This window comes from Chiloscyllium punctatum, chromosome 32 (assembly GCF_047496795.1).
Source record: "Chiloscyllium punctatum isolate Juve2018m chromosome 32, sChiPun1.3, whole genome shotgun sequence".
In the NCBI taxonomy this organism is placed as follows: Eukaryota; Metazoa; Chordata; class Chondrichthyes; order Orectolobiformes; family Hemiscylliidae; genus Chiloscyllium; species Chiloscyllium punctatum.
Genome location: NC_092770.1, coordinates 3,539,874 through 3,560,276, shown reverse-complemented (window position 1 = coordinate 3,560,276; position 20,403 = coordinate 3,539,874). Strand labels below are relative to the sequence as shown.

The 20,403-nt window shown below is 38.5% G+C and overlaps 1 protein-coding gene across 1 annotated transcript in view; it reads right to left on the bottom strand.

Moving 5' to 3' along the window:
* The window catches only part of cftr (CF transmembrane conductance regulator), a 119,165-nt gene extending 103,195 nt beyond the window's left edge, over positions 1–15,970 (bottom strand). Inside the window, exons 1-3 of the mRNA XM_072551511.1 lie at positions 15,878–15,970; positions 9,632–9,742; positions 138–249 (exon numbers count right to left, since the gene is read on the bottom strand). Coding sequence (XP_072407612.1) covers positions 138–249; positions 9,632–9,742; positions 15,878–15,903 — 249 coding nt within the window. The 5' untranslated portion in view covers positions 15,904–15,970. The remainder of the gene's footprint in view (positions 1–137; positions 250–9,631; positions 9,743–15,877) is intronic.
* Between the last annotated feature and the right edge of the window lie 4,433 nt (positions 15,971–20,403).

Below are 20,403 nucleotides of genomic sequence, written 5' to 3'. Positions count from 1 at the left end.
CCCAAAAATGGTGACACTGACAATGTTGTTTACGTGACTGCAAAATTTATTTTAATTTTAGGGTAGTTTTGCTGCAAAACATAATTTGAACACTTTACTGTTTAATCAATACCATCTGTAAGTGAACAAAGCCTCACCACAAAATAAAGCAGAATCCCATAACATAGAAATCTCCAGAAAAAACACCGGCGAAGTGCATTGACAAGTTTGGGATTTTTCTTCGACGTTGCTAACTCTCTATCCCATTCTCTGCAAACAAATGAGAACAAATCGATTAAATCAAATGTACACATCTTTTAAGCACCACCAGCAGCAGGGATCTCTTGAATGTTTTATTCAATTTAAGCATAGCCAAGGAGATTTGGCGATGGTAAGTAATTAGATAGTAAAAACAAGCAGGAGGAGCCTTTGAATATCTAAGTTTGGTAAACATCGTAATTGAATGAAAGTTCAAATTCCAATTGGGCCACATTTTTGGCAGTTTAAAAACACCCAATCATATATCACGCTGTAGGAGTTTAATTATTTGAAAGGTCATGTTCAATGCTTTTTTAGAATGCTACTGAGACTCTGAAGGGCAGTGGCACAAATTACAAGCAAATAAATGCGTTTGGAATATTTCCAGTCTCTTGGAAGGAGAAATTAGGCAAACAAGTCCAAAACTTAGACAGTTTGGAAATGGTGTAATTATTCATTACAGGAACATTGAACTGATTAAAGGACAGGGCCTTCAATTCAATATCACTATGTCATATCAAAAGAATTGATTAAGCATGTTCCTTGTGAAATACCAAATGATCTAACTTGATTTCACTTCAAACCCACAACTTATAGATGAAACAGATTCTTTATAACCTTCATGTGTTACAGACAGTTTGATTGGTAACCATTTTCTTACAAAACAATGGAAGAAACAGTCTTCTAGTTTAAGTGGCCATTCCTATTAAACAAGCCGTATGGAATTTGGAAACTGCTATTCCTATAAGTAAGTATTTCTGTTAAGAGAGCAACATGTCTAATCAAGTTAAAATATAAGGAAGATTTAAACAAAACTTCATTTCAAACTCAATAACAAATAACATTTCATGAAGGGAAAGTTAGCTTATTAGAGCAAGATCTGGGGCCCAGACTGCCAAAGCTACTTTAGTTTATTGTCTCAATGATTTACCTCTCTTGCTCCTTCTCATAAATTCAGTAGGCTAGTTGGGCCACCTAATAACCATTAAACACTGTAATACCTCCCCTAGCTTTGATTTGACAAGCTTTGTATTCAGCTCCCCTTTCCCCTAGCAACAAACCCATTCTTTAGGGCTTCCATGACTAAATAATGCTGCCCCATGATTTTAATTGCGTTGCAACGTGAAATTCATCTCAATTCTTCATTGTCATTTTATGGTTATTTCAGTAAAAGATCTTGAATTAAAGCTGTTAAACTTAGTTTGCACGATGCATAGAATTCAATATAAGTAATTTTCAAATACAAATATATAACAAGAAAATAAAAATACATAAATAGCAGCTAAGTAATTGTTATTTGCTGTCACATGCAGTATAATGTGGGTGAGAAATATGCAATAATCCATGAATCTTATATTCCAGTGTAAGCAATTTCTGCCAATGCAATATTAAACTAGTAATATTTATTTAACAACTTTGCTAAAGAATTGATATTCTCTGTTTTACGCTCCCATTTATCCAAGCAATAGCTTTGGAGTCAATTTCAACATATTTATTATTGCCAATAGAATGAAATAAAAAAAATGACTGCTCTATGAAAAATTATTTATTACTTTTGAGAGAAATAGTACAGGGGTATAGTATTCGTTGAATTTTAACTATTTGTAATTGACTGACACTATTCAACACTAAGCAGATAATCTGTATTATATTTCTTGTAGTTCCAGTTATGTTGATTTATTTGCAAGGAATTTATTCTCAAAATTCTTGAACTGCTATTATCTGTTTCAGTTTTGTATAACAGATGCCAATTCCTGTAAACTGAACCTTGACCCATCACTTAACATTAGTAATTCCTTGTTTTAAAGGCATTTGTAACCAAACCTCTTTTCAATATTTTATTTATGTAGTTAAATAATTAGTGACATTAGTTTATTCCCATTTGTATAAATCATGCTAAAACATCATTGAAGTCATTTATTAACATTACCTCAAAAAGATTTGATTATTTTTCATCTTTACCATGAATTAGCAAATTGCCAATGCATCTTTAAGTAGCTACAAAAAGGTAGGTAGACTATCAAAAAAATTAGAAATTAATCAAATTTCACAGTGCAATCTTTTATTCTGAGCTTCTAGCATACATCAAAGTATTTAACACTGAATAGTAGCAAGTATAATAATGATGCACAGATTAAAGGAAGTAGTTACAAAGTTTGCAAAAGAAAAGGATTGCTAAAGTGAGACTATAACTAATTCAAAACCCATTTGCTTACACTGAATTAATCTAGGTCATAGAAGCCAACAAGTAGTCACTACTTTTGGAAAGGCAAGAAGAAATGCAACTGGCATCGAAACAATCTTAAAATAAATATCTAATTAGGTTTCAAAGTAATTGCAGTATTGCAATTATTTTATGGTTGACAATAGCACTGTGATTGTCAAGTCATAGTCCAGATTTTCATTCTTGTGTCAGGAATGGAGGGACGGAATGTTTCCCAGCTGCGCAAACCAAACACAGGAAAGAGTGCACTGGAAGGTCATATTTAACACTGGGTTGGTAGAGTTTCTTAAGAGGCATGCCAGTCAACCCCAGAATGAGAATGGAGACTGCTAGCTGCGGCTGCAGGCTTCGTGTAAGGCCTGCCTCTCTTCCCAGTGCTATACTACAGTTTGATTTTTAAAAAATGAAACTGAAACTATCCTTCTATATATCACCTTCCCACACCCTGCCTCCACATTCCCCCCATACACCATTCATGCCATCTCATATCCTCCAAGCCCAATGCTCCTCTACCCATTCCAATGGCCCCTTACATAGTCTTTACCACTCCTTAGCCATCTATCCACAACTCACGTTTTTCCCTTGGCACTTTATACCTCAATGCCAACTTAATGCCAACTCCTCCAAGCCAATTCAGCCCCACCCCACTCAGCACATTTTGCTCTTTTTCCATGCCAACTCACTAAGTATCCAACATGTGCAGACCTCCGGAGGCATACTGACATAAAATTATATTATATGCCTGTTGATGATGTCATTATTTGACAAAAACACTCAGATTGATACAAAGGGTATACAAAATTCATTTAACTATTCTCTTATGAAAACAAATATTTCTATTCTAGTTGGCGGTGTCCATCGAAACACTCACCTGACATGCACCCCACTCTGAAAATAATAGGTTGTGAAATCATTTATGCAATCTAAATCATATAATTGCTTACATCAGGATGCACACTGAAATACCTAACTTCTCTTGTTTGATTGTATGCATTTTTTTGGATGGTTCTTTGACAAATTTGGCAGTCCCTTAGCAGCTTTGACCAATGCATGTATGCTTATTTTACACAGAAACATGTCTACTTTTAACAATTCCAAAGGGTTTTTTATCCAATTAAAGTGTGCTTTATCCTCACCAAGAGCAGTTTACATTCCTCACAGGCATACCAGGATGCAAAGGATGCCCTGACATTCAAATTAATCCATAATGTTCAGAGCTGCTCTTACCTGGTTTTATCTGCACATTCCAAGTTTCAGACATAAATGTTGCGCAGGAATAAGGCGGCTGATGAACTTAAATGACCCAGTGTCTGCATAAACCACATACATGTGAAAACTGGGCTGACACCAGCCTCATTCCTCAATATGGAAATGGTATGCTTGGGTTAGGTCTTTAGATTTCCAAGAACTTCCATATGTCAGCCTGGGTGTTCATTATGTGAAACATCCGGAACTATGTCATTCAGTGTTACATGTCTATCAATCAACTGAACACTACATCTTTCCGCCAAAGCGAACAGTAGTAATTAAACATCTCCACTTGGTGGCACAGCAGTGCTGTTGCAGGGTAATGCTGGATATCTTAAATAAAGTCCAATAATTGAACAAAGTATCAAACTCCCCAACCCACAGTAAAAGTAAGGTTACAGGAACAATAACAAGGAATGAATAGATCATGAACATGGAATGCAAGAGCACAATATTACCTGATGTCAAAACAGAGTGCACACAGCAGAGTGAAAACATAGAAGTGGAGGTATAAATTATGTACTATCATCAGGCATACTCCCCAGCCCTCTAGACCCCTCTGAGCAACGTTTCAACTTTGGCCCCTTCTCTCTTCAATCACTGAGAATTCCCTTTCATCACAATTACTGAGATTTATACTGTTCTTTTCCCAAATATAAAGTCTTTCAAAATCTGGAAATTTCTCCTGCATGTTAAGCAATTAACTCACCAGTTCCATACACTCTCCTCTCTCTCCTTTTTTCTTCTTCCTCTTGAATCCTTTATTGGTCAGAGCATCGAGTACAGGAGTTGGGAGGTCATTTTGCGGCTGTACAGGATGTTGGTTCAGCCACTTTTAGAACATTGCATGCAATTCTGGTCTCCTTCCGTTTGGAAGGATGTCGTGAAACTTTAAAGGGTTCAGAAAAGATTTGCAAGGATGTTGCCAGGGTTGGAGGATTTGAGCTATAGGGAGAGTCTGAACAGGTTGGTGCTGTTTTCCCTGGAGCATCGGAGGCTGAGGGGTGACCTTATAGAGGTTTACAAAATCATAGACAATAAATAAATAAACAAAGTATTTTCCCTGGGTGGGGGAAGTCCAGAACTAGAGGGCATAAGTTTAAGGTGAGAGGGGAAAGATATAAAATGGTCCCAAGGTATAACATTTTCACTCAGAGGATGGTGCATGTCTAGAATGAGCTGCCAGAGGAAGTGGTGGTGGCTTGTACAATTGCAACACTTAAAAGGCATCTGGATGGGTATATGAATAGGATGGGTTTGGAGGGATATGGGCCGGGTGCTGGCAAATGTTTGGGATACCTGGTCAGCATGGACGAGTTGGACCAAAGGGTCCGTTTCTGTGCTGTACATCTCTATGCGTCTATGACTGTGAATAAACTTATTGAGGCCAGTATTCCATCACCAAGCCACCCTTTCTTTTACACATGGAAAGTCCTTGACACTGGCACAGCCCAGTGAGTCAGAACTGAGAGTAGCAGAATCTCTGACATCCTCTCTTTTATCTGTCAGCCAGGGCTCCCAGACTGGACCAGATTAACAGCCCCAATCAGGGGACTCATATTCTATAAGCTAGCTGACCTCATTACAGTCACTATATCCCTCTCCTCATATTTAAATTAGTAACAATCAAAATATGATTCAAATTTTATAGGTGGAAAAATACAAGGTACAGAAAATCAGTTATGCCTTCACACTTAATTGAATTGATAAAACAGGATTGACCCTTAATAAACAATACCAAACTTATAGTACAAAAATTATTAACACAATCACTTAAAGTTCTGCTTGAGGTATTTCAGCTGTTGGAAAACAAGCTTGCTGTTTAAACAGGCTTGTTTGTTCACTTCAGATTCTCACTGAGCTGCATTGCTAAAATTGAAAGCAACTGATTACTTGTACTGATACATGTGTTGTTCTTGAAAGCTGAGGTGGTAAGCTGTCAATAATGTTACAAGGATGATTGAAATTTATTTTGGTTCACCACATATTGAAAGGGATTCTTTATTCCAAAGACAACATTCCTTCTCATGTATTTGCAGTCTTGCCGAACTTGAACAAGTAAAGTGATAGTCAATAGACTAATCGAAGGCAAATATATTTGTATGCAAAAATGCTCAATGGATATTGATGATCAGATTTACTAATTTTGCAGATGCATTTAAAATGCTTGTAAAAATATTGGACTGATCTTGCTCTCTTTGGCTAAGTTGCAAATGTAATAGATTTTCTGAAGGAACTTTTGCCATGAAAACTGACAAACTTTCTCATCTGCATCTTCCCAAACTGACCAAATTAACTGCCTACCAGCTTCTATGGCACCCCTCGCATTCAATTCAGCCCTATCTTACCATGTATAGTTATCGCAACAACTCTTTACTCAGAAAAATACTATCACAAGACCATCTGCACCATCTTTGAAAGGCCGCAGTACATCCAGCCAAACACTGGCATTCTGAAGCTGCTCTGCTCATTTAAGGGCACTTCCAGAGAATGACACAGAAGAGGAAAATGGCATCATGATTCTCCAACAAGGATCTGAAGGTCCTGGTTGAGAGGTTTATGCAAAGGAGAAGAGTCCATATCTCTTAAAACAGGCAGAGGAGGTCCTGTCTGCAGACCCTGGCGCCCAGGTCTGAGGTCACTGTGCAGGTCATTGACATATGCATGATGTTGAGGAATAGCCAGCAATGCCATAACTCAATGAATAGCATTCTCCACTCTTCCAGGAAAAGTGCTACACTGTTCTCATGCTCTGTCATTGTTAGTCTTGCTTTCAAGATCTCCCCTCAGATGTTGTTAACCAACCCACCCCATCCCACCCTCACCCCCCATGCCTGTATATCTTCTGCACTGCCTCCTCACTATCTTTTACCCACTTGCATCAAACAACCAAGTCACCTGCTGTGATCTCACTCAATCCCTCCCTTTCCCTTACCACAGGAAAAGGCAGGCCATAAAGAAGGCAGAGTGATCCCATACTGGTGGAGAGGTGCTCAATGTTAGATTCCTCCTCCTTTTAGTTAGGAATCATTGGTCTTGGAGAGTGTGCACCTTTGGAGAACACCTCATAGTGACAGCTCCATATTTGGCTGAGAAGGATATGACCCAGGCCACTGGCACTCAGAAGACAGCTGAAAACCAGGCACTTGCTTAGTCCCAGGCAGGAGAGAATCCTGTGGTGTCAGGTTCATCCACACATACAGAGAGGAATAGGAGAAGCAGACAGTAAAGTGACCGTCATTGCCCAGAAGCTGCAGTTCAGTGAGTCAAGCAACTGCGTGTTTTCTTTCTTGTTTCTTTAATTAGCTAACCTGGACATTTCTCTTAAATATTTTTATTAATAGTTTGTAACTACAAGCAGTCCATCAGTGGACTCATGGGGATTCCAGTTTATTTTCTATCTTCTAATTATGCCGCCTATATTACAAGTCCACATTGAACTGCAGAGAACATAACATTAGTTGACTCATGGATCAACAACTGAAATACCTCAAGCAGATATTAAAGCAATGTGTCAATCCTGTTCCAACTGTAACTTTGATAATGTTTATCAAGGGTCACTTCTGTTTGTTCAGTCTGAGTAGACACATTTACTCTCTCCAAGAAAATTGCTCATCCAATCTGTCATTGGTTAATTTAACAATTCCTTAGAGTCAATAGATATGTCTGATGCTGATGAATCATTTACTAGGAGTTTATCTGTAAATATAGTGAGATATATGTAAATAGTTTGAACAGGCTTTTTACTAAATTGTGGCATTACAATTTCCAACCAAATTTCCTTTATCCTCACTGAACAAAATGAAAGGCTCACTTTGTTATGAGGGAAGAAGTAATTGAATTGTTAAGACATATGACCAACAGGTGTAACTATGACTTTCTTTTCTTCAAAAAAATTACTTTCTCTGTTGTTGGTAGTAATGTTTAGAAATATGAATCTGTGAAATGGGATTAGCTGACATTGTGAGAGTTGAAGAATCTTTCATCTCTGGGGCCTATGTTTGAATCTAACCATGAATTGATGGGATAAAGGCCTACTTTGTCTATTAACCCAGTTGATGAAGCATTTGGGATATTTTATTATGGTAAAAGTGCCAGATAAATTTAAGTTGTTACTGTTCCAATGGCCCAAAATGAAATGTATTAGGTTGTCACATTGATCTGCCTGTGGCCAAGAATTTGCAGTACAAATAATTCATAAAAATGTTGAAGAGAAATGGTCAGGTTAGATCATGAAAGAAACAAAAAATTTTCATATTGACACAGTAGTCCACATTCTCTCTGCTAAGACTGGTGAGATGCATTGATGAGCAATGGGAGCTCTAATTATTCTGACTGTGATTCTGTTCTGTGACACTGTACAAGTGGATAGGGGTTCATTCCCCCACACTTGCAGCTGCATTTTAACAAGCAATATAAAAATCCATGTAAAACTAGCACATGGGCTATCAAAGTGCAGACAAATTTTAAAAGGTCACTTCAAGGTGCTGCAGGATCTAATAAAAACAAAGTAAATGCTAAAACATTTACACACTATTTGCATCACACTGTCAGAAGGGAGCACATATAAGGAACGTAGATGTTCACTAAGTATAATTCTGGAATATTAAAGGAGAAACATTTGCATGAAGCTCATGCAATAATTTATAATAAATGCCCCAACAGGAGAGGTACCATGCCAGATATGCAAAGTAAATAAATTAACAATATGTTCCAGTTGTTCAGATAACATATTCTTTTGAACAGAAATAAAAGATTTTACAGAATGATTTAATTATCTGGACGTTAGGCCTTTTTGTGACAAACCCTTCAAATTTTGTCTGAAAGTGTTTCTTAATTTAATTAAATGCTTTGTACATCTGGCTTATACCCGATTGTGAAAAAAGTGATAAAACATGAGAAATCATCATTTATTAACCTTGGAGAGATACCATTATCATTGAATTTCTTTATCAGTACTAATTCAGTATTTCATTCCTCTAGGGCAGCACGGTAGCTCAGTAGTTAGTACTGCTGTCTCACAGCACCAGGGTCCCAGGTTTGATTCCAGCCCCGTACGACTGTCTGTACTTGCACATTCTCCCTGTGTCTGTGTGGGTTTCCTCCCATGGTCCAAAGATGTGCAGGTCAGGTGAATTGGCCATGCTAAATTGCCCATAATGTTAGGTGCATTAGTCAAAGAGAAATGGGTCTGGGTGGGTTACTCTTTGGACGGTCAGTGTGGACTTGTTGGGCCAAAGGACCTGTTTCTATGCTGTAGGGAATCTAGTTTTAATTGTTAATTATTTCATTACCATGCTGTGGATGCTAAACTTTGAGTAATTTATTTAAAGTCTCTAAGAATAAAGATGAGTTTCATGACATTAGCCTGAACTTTTCACCAGAAGAGGGTTGATCCATCCATCTTTTGGCATTGCCATGAACCCAAATCTAATTTTCTACATCAAGCTGACAGTACAGACTCTTGGCTAAATCAGCATCATCAAGAAGCTTGTGGCATGAGGACAGGGGAACATGATTACTCCTGGATGCTTTCTTGCTGCTACCCTAAATTCTATTGTTTCTCCACTGGTCCCTGGAATTGTTCTTGTCACAATGAAAATCAATATTTCTGGGCCTGTGTCCTGACTATTTTTTACATAGGGTGGCCAAGGAGAAGTTGGTAAATTGTAAAAGCGCCTTCAATTGACTCCCCTTGATATTTTCCACACATTACATAATATTGCATTGTGTAGCTGAGGAAAATCTAACTATTCTGCCTATGCAATTTGAGAAGACCAAATCACAATTATAACTTCATAGATTCACTTAACTAATTTGAAACCTTTACAGCTTGATTGGTCATAATTTTGCATTCATATTTCATATGAGCATTGAAGACAATATTGAGAAAAGCATTATTAACAAAGTTCTTTCACATACCTTTCTAACATCTCAGAAAGTTCATCTGCAGAGTCAGATGAAGGAATCTGGTAGATGTCTGATAGTTCCAGCTTTTGCCTGTAGCCTTTTTTCAAAATGGATCTTGGCCACCTACAGAATGCAACATTAATAAATAATTTATTCAAACATAGAACCATGGCCATTGCCATGATGTCCCAGATACAATTTCAAACCCTTCCATTTTACAAGGAGGTGAAAAAAAATTTTTGTGCTCCTGGTGCAGGATTTTCATAAGCTGGGAGTGCACATTTCACTTCATGGAATCCTTAGGGTGCTGGAATACTTTAAGTGCAATTAGTACTCTAAATTAACTAATTTCAGTCACAACACTGTATGGGTTTCCTAGCTGAGGCCAGGTTGTTCAATGTGGACAAGACAAAGCAAGTCATCTCCAGGTCATTTACGTGCTTTCGAGTACTAACTTCCGGGCTGGACATTAGTTCAGCTAGTGCTTAAAATGACAATGGGCAGCTGCTGACCAACAGCTCATAATTTTTTTATTTGTTCGTGCATTATAGACTTTACTAGCTCGGCCTGCATTTGTAGCTCAACTTCAGTTGTCCTGGAGCTGAGGGTGGTGTTCTAGGCTATTTCACAGTGAACAGTCAACCACATTGTTGTGGGGCTGGAGTGACCTGTTGGCTAGATTAGTTAAGGGGAGCAGACTTCCTTCTCTAAAAGTCAGTAGTGAACAAGACAGTTTTTTTACAACAATCAGCAGTGTTTACGTAATCACCATTGTGCTATTATTAAATTCAGATTGTTGATAAATGTACACTTAGGAAGAGATGCAGTGCTCCTCTAGACTCCACAAAACAACTGTGAACCTCTGTTGATCTGGCTCACCCACTCCTGCATCATCTCCACTTCTCATAGGATCCACTGACAGCTGCTCCTGGTTTTGCAATCAGATCTTATTGCTGTTGTTAAGAGCAATAAGATATGCAAATCCATATGCAGAATAACTTGAGTTTATTGAATAAGCTTGGTAATAAACTGAGCTGAGTAAATAAGCTGACTTAGATTCATAGAGTCATAGAAATGTACAGTATGGAACATGACCCTTCGGTCCAACCCGTCCATGCCGACCAGATATCCCAACCCAATCTAATCCTACGTGCCAGCACCCAGCCCATATCCTTCCAAGCCCTTCCTATTCATATACCCATCCAAATGCCTCTTAAATGTTGCAATTGTACCAGCCTCCACTACTTCCTCTGGCAGCTCATTCCATACACATACCACCTGTGAAAATGTTGCCCCATAGGTCTCTTTTATATCTTTTCCCTCTCACCCTAAACCTATGCCCTCTAGTTCTGGACTCCCTGACCCCAGGGAAAAGACTTTGCCTATTTACCCTATCCATGCCCCTCATAATTTTGTAAACCTCTATAAGGTCACCCCTCAGCCTCCGATGCTCCAGGGAAAACAGCCCCAGCCTGTTCAGCTTCTCCCTATAGTTCAAATCCTCCAACCCTGGCTGCGTTTTCATTTGTAAGCCTAATTTCCTCTCTGATATTCACACAAATAAAGTTGTGCCTTATTTTCTTAATGGTAAATACCATCAGAAATATTCATAAATTTGAATTACATAATTTCTTTCATGCTCTCAGGCCATCCAATATGCGTTATGGCCAACTACGTACCTTTGAAATGCAGCATAGGGAAATGTGGCTTCAAATTTGCTATAGCAAGATCCCAGAAATTGAAAATTAAAATTTAGCCAAAGAAATGTTTCAGTTTACTGTTGGTCACGGTCTAAGGGGGACCATTTGTTTGTCTTCAGACAAAGCCATTGGACCTCTGCAAGTCATCTCAACAGGCGACTGGACCTTACTTTAATGTCCTGAAATAATTTAGCAATCCCCAGCACAGCACTGAAGTTGTAGCCTAGATCGTGTGCTCATACCTAGTAGTGAGATTTGAATCCATAGCTTTATGACTGAGAGTTAAGAGTGTTACTTAATGAATCAAACTAACATCAGCATGCAGAAACAAAATTGCATTCAAAATTAGCTTTGTTTTTCAAAGCAAACATTTCACTTGTTTCCACGCTAACTTATTGGTATATCACTGAAAATAAATAAAACCCTTCAATGCAATCGGACAACATTTTAGTCTTTTTAAAAAAATTACCTGACAGATATTCAGAAGTGAAGGTGCTGCAGCTCTGCTAATGACAGGAAAGTGTAATCATAATGTGATAAGTTTGCTTAAACAGTTTGCATTATAAATATTGGCACAGGAGTTTATAATGAAAAATACACAAATATAGACAGATTCAAAATGAAGACTAAATGATGTCTGCATGTTTTCCTTAATACCTGTACTCTAATCCATCTCCACTTGAAGGCTCTAGGCCTTGATTCACCATCAGACCACCGGAAGGCAACTAAAATTAAGTTACACTAAGTTCACTGATAATCTTAGCCCCTATGTACTTTATTTCCCTTTTTTTATGTCTATGTTGTACCGCTTAAGAAGACTGTGTACAGTTTAGTAAAAACATTCTTAATGAAAGGTTACACTGTTAACATTAATTTGTCTTTTACAAAAATGCTGTCACATTTGTGTATAATTTAAATATTTTGATACCTCTCATGTGTATATCATTGGTAATGAGGAATTCTCCTCTTGTGCAAGTTGAACTGATCTATCTATAATCTAGACCCGTAATTTCCAAGAATTCAATTTACTTATATCATAAAAGGGCAAAAACAAAATATCAAAAATTATATATTAAGATACATTTTTCACTGTAACAAATACATATGATAATAAATAAATAAAATCAAGATATTGAAGGCATTATGCAAAATGAACTTTTTACTACCCATATATATATATAAACTATATTTACATTAATCGTGCTGATTTTGAGGAACCACTGTCTGTTCAATTTCGTATCAGCATAATGTACAAAAGCAGAGTCTTAACTTAGGAGTCCATTTCATTAGTTGACACACATCTGAAAGCTCTTAATGTTTAAAATTAACTGGTTCATTCTCTTAAGTCTAATGTGAAGTAAACTAACAATAGAACACTCTTTTGCTGCGTGGTTAACAAAGTCAGTGTAACTTGGTGTGCCAACTGCACCATATAATATAAAGGCCAGTATCTCTACTATAGCGTCTCTATATCCTTGTCTCTATGTTAGAAATTTTATCATTCCACGATCTGCTTTTAAATCTATTATACTGTCATGGAATTTAAAAAATGAAATTGATACCAGTTACTGAATGCAAACTTTTTCTTTATTTGGGAAGGTGAGACTTCCTCTTTTCTGATTATTTCTATTGGGTTCCTCTGACAACTCATTTCACACATGCACCACTTTCTGCAAATATCCCAGTACATTTGAAACTTTTTGCTGCACTTATGCTGCACTTTTATTGCATGCTCCAGTGTAAGGTAAAAGGTTCATATAGTAAAATTCAAAGATTTCTATTTTTGTTCATGAAGATTTTACAAACTTGCTACAATTCATATGTACCCAGCAGATATGGTAATATATTAATATTTGTTTCTGTGTTCAATACAATGTGGGGGAACCACTTCTAAATGAATATTGACCAACAAATATGTTTCAGACCAAATGCAACTGTATGCAATTACTTATAATATACAGAGCATTTTTGTGTTTTACTGCATGATGAAATGGCTATTAACTTTGGTTCATATGCTAATGATACAGCTATCATATTATGATTTAGGACTATGATAATCAGAATGTAATTGAAATATGATTTCTTGAACCATTACATTACTTACCTTTAGGCTGTGCCTTTGGTACATGACTGATTATTTTAATCAATCATATAGCAACCCTGCATTATAACAGCTTTGAAGTAGATCCAAATTTACTTATATTTTGTGAGGAATGGACTCCTCTAATAAATAGTGGTCACTAAACCATGAAATCACAGGATAAGTTCACAATGCATTTGTCAACATACCTAACATGGATATTCATAATTCAAGCTAACATTCATTTTGTGAGTCACAAAATACTGCACCATAGAACCAAGACAGAAAAAAAATGCTACTTTTTCCAAGAGCTTTTTTTATTCATTAAAGCACTTAGTATAATTGTCATGGGAGATGTGCTTGTTCAAAGTTACGAGTATGATTCTTCTCAGATGGAATATTCCTTACAGTAAAACCCCAACATTAGTCCTATTAGTGTTTGATGAAAAAATCTTGCATTCTGATGAAGAGTCACCTGACTTGAAATGTTAACTCTGTTTTCTTTACACAGATGCTGCTAGATCTGTTGAACTTCTCCAACAATTTGTTTTGTTTCAGATCTCAAGCCTCCACAGTTCTCTGTTTTGTCACAAAAATCTCGTGTCGAGAGTTTTAGTTTTAGTTTCTCACTAATGCCGAACAATGCAGGGTGTTGCTAATAATTAATATTATTGTTTCCATTTTGAACAGATATAGCTGTATTTGTAACCAATGCATTTCTGCATGCTCTTGCAAAGGTAGAGCTGATAAAGTATAGTGGAATTTGCACTTATAACACTTCATGTGTGCGTTGTACAATATTTATTTTGCTTATTTTCACTAGGAGACCTTTGCTCTATAATTCCTGCAAAGCCTCACAGCCTTCTTATTTCTGTAACCTTCAGTCCCACAATACTCTCTGCACTCCTCCAATTCTGACCTCTTGAGAATCCATGATTTTAATGGCTCCACCAGTCACAGGTGTGCTTTCATCTAGCTGGCCCTAACTTCTGGATTCCCTCCATAATATCACCAATATGATTCACCTCTTCTGCCCTTTACTCCTCACCACCTAATTCTTTGAGCAAGTTTTCTGTTATCAGTCTGAATATAATTTTATTTGGTTTGACATCAAACTTACTGATAATACATGACAACATGGAATGTGCTTTCTACATTAATCATAATATATAAACAAAAATCATTGCTGTTATATTTCTCAGCCTTGAATGGTAGGACAGTGATTTTCTAATCAAGTTCATTTCTCCCATATTAGCCTAGTAGGACTAAGGTTACCAATCTCCTTTATTACAAAGGAATAGTTAACCCTTCAATTGGCAATTGGTGTGTCACAACTGGAATGAAAAAAATCCACCAACGTTTGGACCTTACATCCTGTCAAAAGCAGAACATTTGGAGATTTTTTTCTCTCATTCTTCAGAGAGAAAGACAGTTAGTACTTCAATGAATCATATCAGATTTGAATTGTTAACTCTGTTTCTCCTTCCACAGGCCTGCTGAGTTTCTCCAGCATTTTCTGTTTTTACTTCAGATTTGCAGTATCCACAGTATTTCGTTTCCATCTTGATGCACTTATCAGGCATTGTACCTATTCTGCCTTAAAATCAATTGCCATGTCATTCCTATGGTTGAGACCATCGAGTAAATTTTAATGAATACTGCTGTTCTAGAAATTAAAGTTTTGTGCTGAGAAAATGAAGTCAATTCTGAAAAGTACTGATTCAGGAAACGTCTGCACTAAAAGTACAGCACAACATAATGCCTGTTGGCTTTTATCTAACAGTGAGAAAGCAGTGAGTTTAACTTCCTTGCTGTGAACCTGTTCCAAAATGTTACTATAGGGAATTAGAAATTACAGAATCCTGTCATAAGCGAATCTGCCCTTGTGCCTGAGGTCAAAACTGTGGAATTATTTTGTCTATTTATTAGTGTCCTGCATATTCAGCAAATATTAGGGCATTGACAGCCAATTTTTCCACATCAGTTTAAAGTGAGTATTATTGCCATATCGAGTTAACGTGCAAGGCTTTTGACTATTCATTCAGCCTTGACGTGATCCAGATATTAAGTGTCAACATTTATCTCTATATAATGATAAAGGCCCTGATTTTAAAGTGGAGTTGAGATGGCATAAAAGATGCGGGGTGGGGAGAAGGCAGAAAATGCAAGTTGTCTGAAGACGTTGAGGGAAGGGGTGGGTCTAGTAAGAAACACAACTAAACTGACCAGATTCGTCCATTTGGTGAATGTAGGGGTAAGAATTTGACAGCATATGACAGCTGGGACCCTTGTGCGATTTTACTTCTCCTGACTCGGAAACCTAACGTTTTAGGAAAGTTCAGGGTTTTTTTCTTCTTCGGCCCACGATCGCTTTTCAGGGAGAATGGTCTAATTTCCTCATTTTGAATTTGCACTGTATACTAATTTATTGAGCGCGACAGCGTTGTACGAAAGATTGGACTGGAACATTCAACCTACCGAGTTAAAGGCGAGAGTTGTGCCATCACGCTTTACAGTGGACAATCCGAGCCGACCACGACCGCAACCCCACTCAATTAATACAAGAGTCAGCTCCCAGTGCCAATGGGAACCCATTCTGCACATTTAAAGACCGACACCACTTCCTGCAGATGTCACTCTCATCTGCTCAACAGAATAAGTGGGTAAGCACCGGCATCAGAGGGGTTAAGTGATTTTAAAATCATTGTCATAGCCAAAAAGAAGTTATTAAAAATTGTCCAATCTCAATTGTCTCATCATTAAGTATGATAAGTACGACAGCATGATGGACAAAGAAATAATAACAACGAAAAAAAAAAGCTTTATAACACAACAACTGGTCGTTTGGTCCATCAGGTTTGAGGGTTCACTATTTTAATGCTACGTTACTGGCCGCTCTCCAGAAAAAGGGAGTCCCTATAAAACAAGTGGATTCCTGGGATTATGTTGGTGGGCACTTCGCTGGATATATTTTATTTGTGACCTGCACTGAGCCGATGTCCTACTTTGCTGACTCACCAAGTTCTTATCATCGAATCCCTACAGTGTGGGAACAGGCCCAACAAGTCCACCGAAGGGTATTCCACCCAAACCCATTCCCCATTACTCTACATTTACCCCCGACTAATGCACCTAACCTGCACATCTCTGAACACTGTGGCCAATTCACCCATCCTGCACACCATTAGATTGGGGGAGGACACCGGAGCGCCCAGAGGAAACCCACGCAGACACAGGGGGAATGTGCACGGCCGCAGTGCTCACCACTGAGCCACCGTGGCGCCCCAAATTCTTCTCGTTATCAGTCAAATGGGTCACTTGGTGTGGGTATGAGGACAGGGAAATTTGGGAACTGCGAGTCTGAGTTTGAACTGCCGATTGCACTGGAGTTGTGCTTTCTTTCCAGCAGGCAGATTTGGGAGAGACTTGGCTACACTTGGGACCCATGTGATTGCCGAGGTGAGGAGTAATGTGCGTGAACAGTATCAGGAGTTGCGGCAACCCCCAAAACGACTGCCCTCTATTCCTCCATCCAGGCGAACATACAAACATACGAATTAGAAGCATGAGGAAGTCACTCACCCCATCTATCCTACTACACCATTCAATAAGATCCTGGCTGAACTGATTCTAGCCTTAACTCCCATTTTCCCAGATACCATCGTCAGCTCTGACTTCCTTGGTAGTCAAGAATCTGTCAAGCTCTGCCGATACGTGTATAATGCTCCCACCTTGCCATTTCCCTAGGAAGAGCCTTCCAAATGCTCACAAACTTTTAAGAGAAATAAATCCTCTTGATCTCCATTTTAAACTCAAGACACATTTTTTAAACTGTGATCTCCAGTTATAATCTGTTACACAAGACGAAACACTCTTGTCCGCCCTATCAAGTCCCCTTAGAATACAATATACTTCAACAGGATCATCTCTCAGTCTTCCAAACTGCAATGGATACGCGTTAAGCCTGTCCCAACTATCCCCATAAGATAGCGCCCCACGCTCCACAATATCTCACTGAATTGTCTCAAACAATTGGCATCCTTTCTTAAAAATGACACCAAAATTGTACACAGTACTCCAACTCACCAGCACTTTGTCCAACTGCAACAGAGAACACCCTCACTTGTCTATTACATTCTCCTCGCATTTAATGATAATTTTCAGTTTTACGGGACGACGGTGAGATAGTGAGTACTGATTACAGAGTTGGTGAGCCCTATTTAAGGAAGGATATAAATACGTTAGGAGCAGATCAATGAAGATTTACCAGACTCGTGCCTGGAATGGATGTGTTGTCTTAGGAGGAAATGTCGGACAGGGTAGATTTGTATCCATTGGAGTTTAGGAAAGCGGGCAGCAACGGTATTGAAATATAAAAGATGTTAACCCGTCTTAATGAAAATAAATCACACAACACCAGCTTTCGGAGCGCTGCTCCTTTGTCAGGTAGCTATCTCAAAGGAGCAGCGCTCCGAAAGCTTATACTTTTCAATAAACCTGTTGGACTAGTTTCCTGACGAAGGGTGTTTGCGCGAAACGTCGATTCCCCTGCTCCTCAGAAGCTGCCTGACCTGCTGTGCTTTTCCAGCATCACACGCTCGACTCTAATCTCTAGCATCTGCAGGCCTCACTTGCGCCTGATTTTTAACTTTCTCCACCCCAGTCCAACACATTATATTAAACAGTCTTGACAGCGGTCGACGTTGAAATGATATTTCCCTTGTGGGAAAATTCAGAAGTAGAGGTCACTGTTTAAAAATAAGGGGTCGTTAAAAACGAGAGGGATAAAATAAAACTCTCAGAGGATGGTCAGGCTTTGGAACTCTCCCTGAAAAAGCTGGTGGAAGCAGAGTCTTTGAATACTTTAAGGCAGAGTGGAGGAATTCTTGGTGATCAGGAGGTTGGATGTTGTGACTGTGTGTTTTTGGGGGGCGGGAATGCGAATCTCAATCCGCTATGTAGTTGCAATCAGGTCAGTTATGATCTTATTAGATAGAGGTGCAGACTCGAGAGACTGAATGGCCTAGTTAGTATATAACTTTCTATTTGCCTTCTTAATCACTTCCTTACCTACATGCTAACTTTCCATGATTCGAATCTCTGTTGCTCTCTCTCCCTTTCTGGTCTCCAACAAACATTAAATTAAAATGTTTCAGTCTTTATTTAATTTCAATTATCTATAAATCTGTCATTTTGTTTTTGGTTTACCCAGGAACTTGTCTAGTGCACCATTCATATGTTTAATAACATATTTCCTACAGCAGCTGAAAACGTGTAGCTGGAAAAGCGCATGCCCGAAACGTCGATTCTCCTGTTCCTTGGATGCTGCCTGACCTGCTGCGCTTTTCCAGCAACACATTTTCAGCTCTGATCTCCAGCAGCTGCAGTCCTCACTTTCTCATATTTCCTATAGCATCCAACTTTAGAATCATGGAATCATTGGATGCTCACGGCACAGAAAGAGGTCATTAGGTTCATTATGCCTACTCCAATACATTTCTGTACAAACGCAATAAAAATTGTATATTAATCACTGGCCAAGGTATGATTCAATAAATCTCATCATCAGGATATGTTAAATTCAAGATATTATGTGGTATTATGTTTATGTCGACGCGCGGTTGTATTTCAAATCGCTCGAATAATCTGTTGCACTGGGTCTCTGTTATACTCGGCTCTCTATTTTTTTTCTCAACACTCTTCCAGTATCTCTTTTTATCTTCTTTTCTGTTTTTGTTAGTATCTTCTCCTTTCTGTTACAATTCCCACTTCTCCCACTTTGATGTCTCTCATCTCTGTGTCACTGTACCGGCTGCACCGTCTGTGCCACGAGCAAGTTTTGTCAAAATTCTCTTCTCGCTGCAGCGATCCGCAATTGACTTAGTGCTCGCTGCCAAGAAATGCCAGAGTTAAAGGAACTGGGAATGAGGTTTGAGGCGGAAAATGCTATGGCGAGAGAAAATGGGAGAGTGGACAACAGCCGCAGTTCGCACTGGAGAGTGAGGATGGACAGATACTATGTGTATTACATAGTTATGGCCTCTAATCTACCACCCTCTGACAAACTTTCTAGTTTATTGAATACCAGGTTGACAAAAAAAAAATGGGTCCTGAACTTCAGGCGTGTGGCTACACGCTCGGTATTGGGGCTTTTTTCCCCCCACAACAGAGAGAAGACAGGGAAAGGCTGGAAGTTAGGATGAAGAGGTTACTAACGTTCTGATAAATATTGCTGGGATTCTGGAGTTGTTTGCTTTAGAGCGGGAAGAATAAGGGAAAGTTTAATGCAAGTTTCCAGTCTAATGGGGCTTTGATCGACTGAATAAGAAGAAATTGTTTCCACTAATAAAACAGTGGTCACAGAACGGCCCTTTAAAATAATTGGAAGAGAAGCTAGAAGAAAGTTGAGGGGAATTAATTTTAATAAAGGAGTAATTGTGCAATACCCAAAAGAGTAGCGGAAACAATTTCTAATTGGGAATGAATTTGAGAAATGAATTAAATACAAAAGTATTGATCAAAAGTCGGGAAATGGATCTCATCGGAGAGCCGGTCTATAGACCTGACTCAGATGGCATGCTGTGTAGTTGAAACCAGCCACAAGACAAGGGAGTATTCAATAAATGGCAAGACATTAGCAAGCTCTGAGGAGCAGAAAGATTTTGGTGTGTTTGCCAAAGATTCCTAAAGGTGGTAGAACAGGTCAATAGAGTAGTTAAGAAGGCATAAGGGGCACTTGCTTTTATCGGTATGAGCAGAGATTAAAAGAGCAAGGAGAATACTTTGGAAATGTACAGGACTTGAGTTAGATTATACTGCAGTGCTATATACAGTCAGGTTACCTCACCATAGGAAGGATGTGATTGTATTAAAGGGAGCGCAGAGAAGATTCACCAGAATGTTGCCTGGAATAGGGCAGCATAGTTCAGCTGTGAAGCGAGGCTGGATACACTCGGGTTGTTTTATTAGAAGAAACCTGATTGAGGTGTAAAAGATTATGTGGG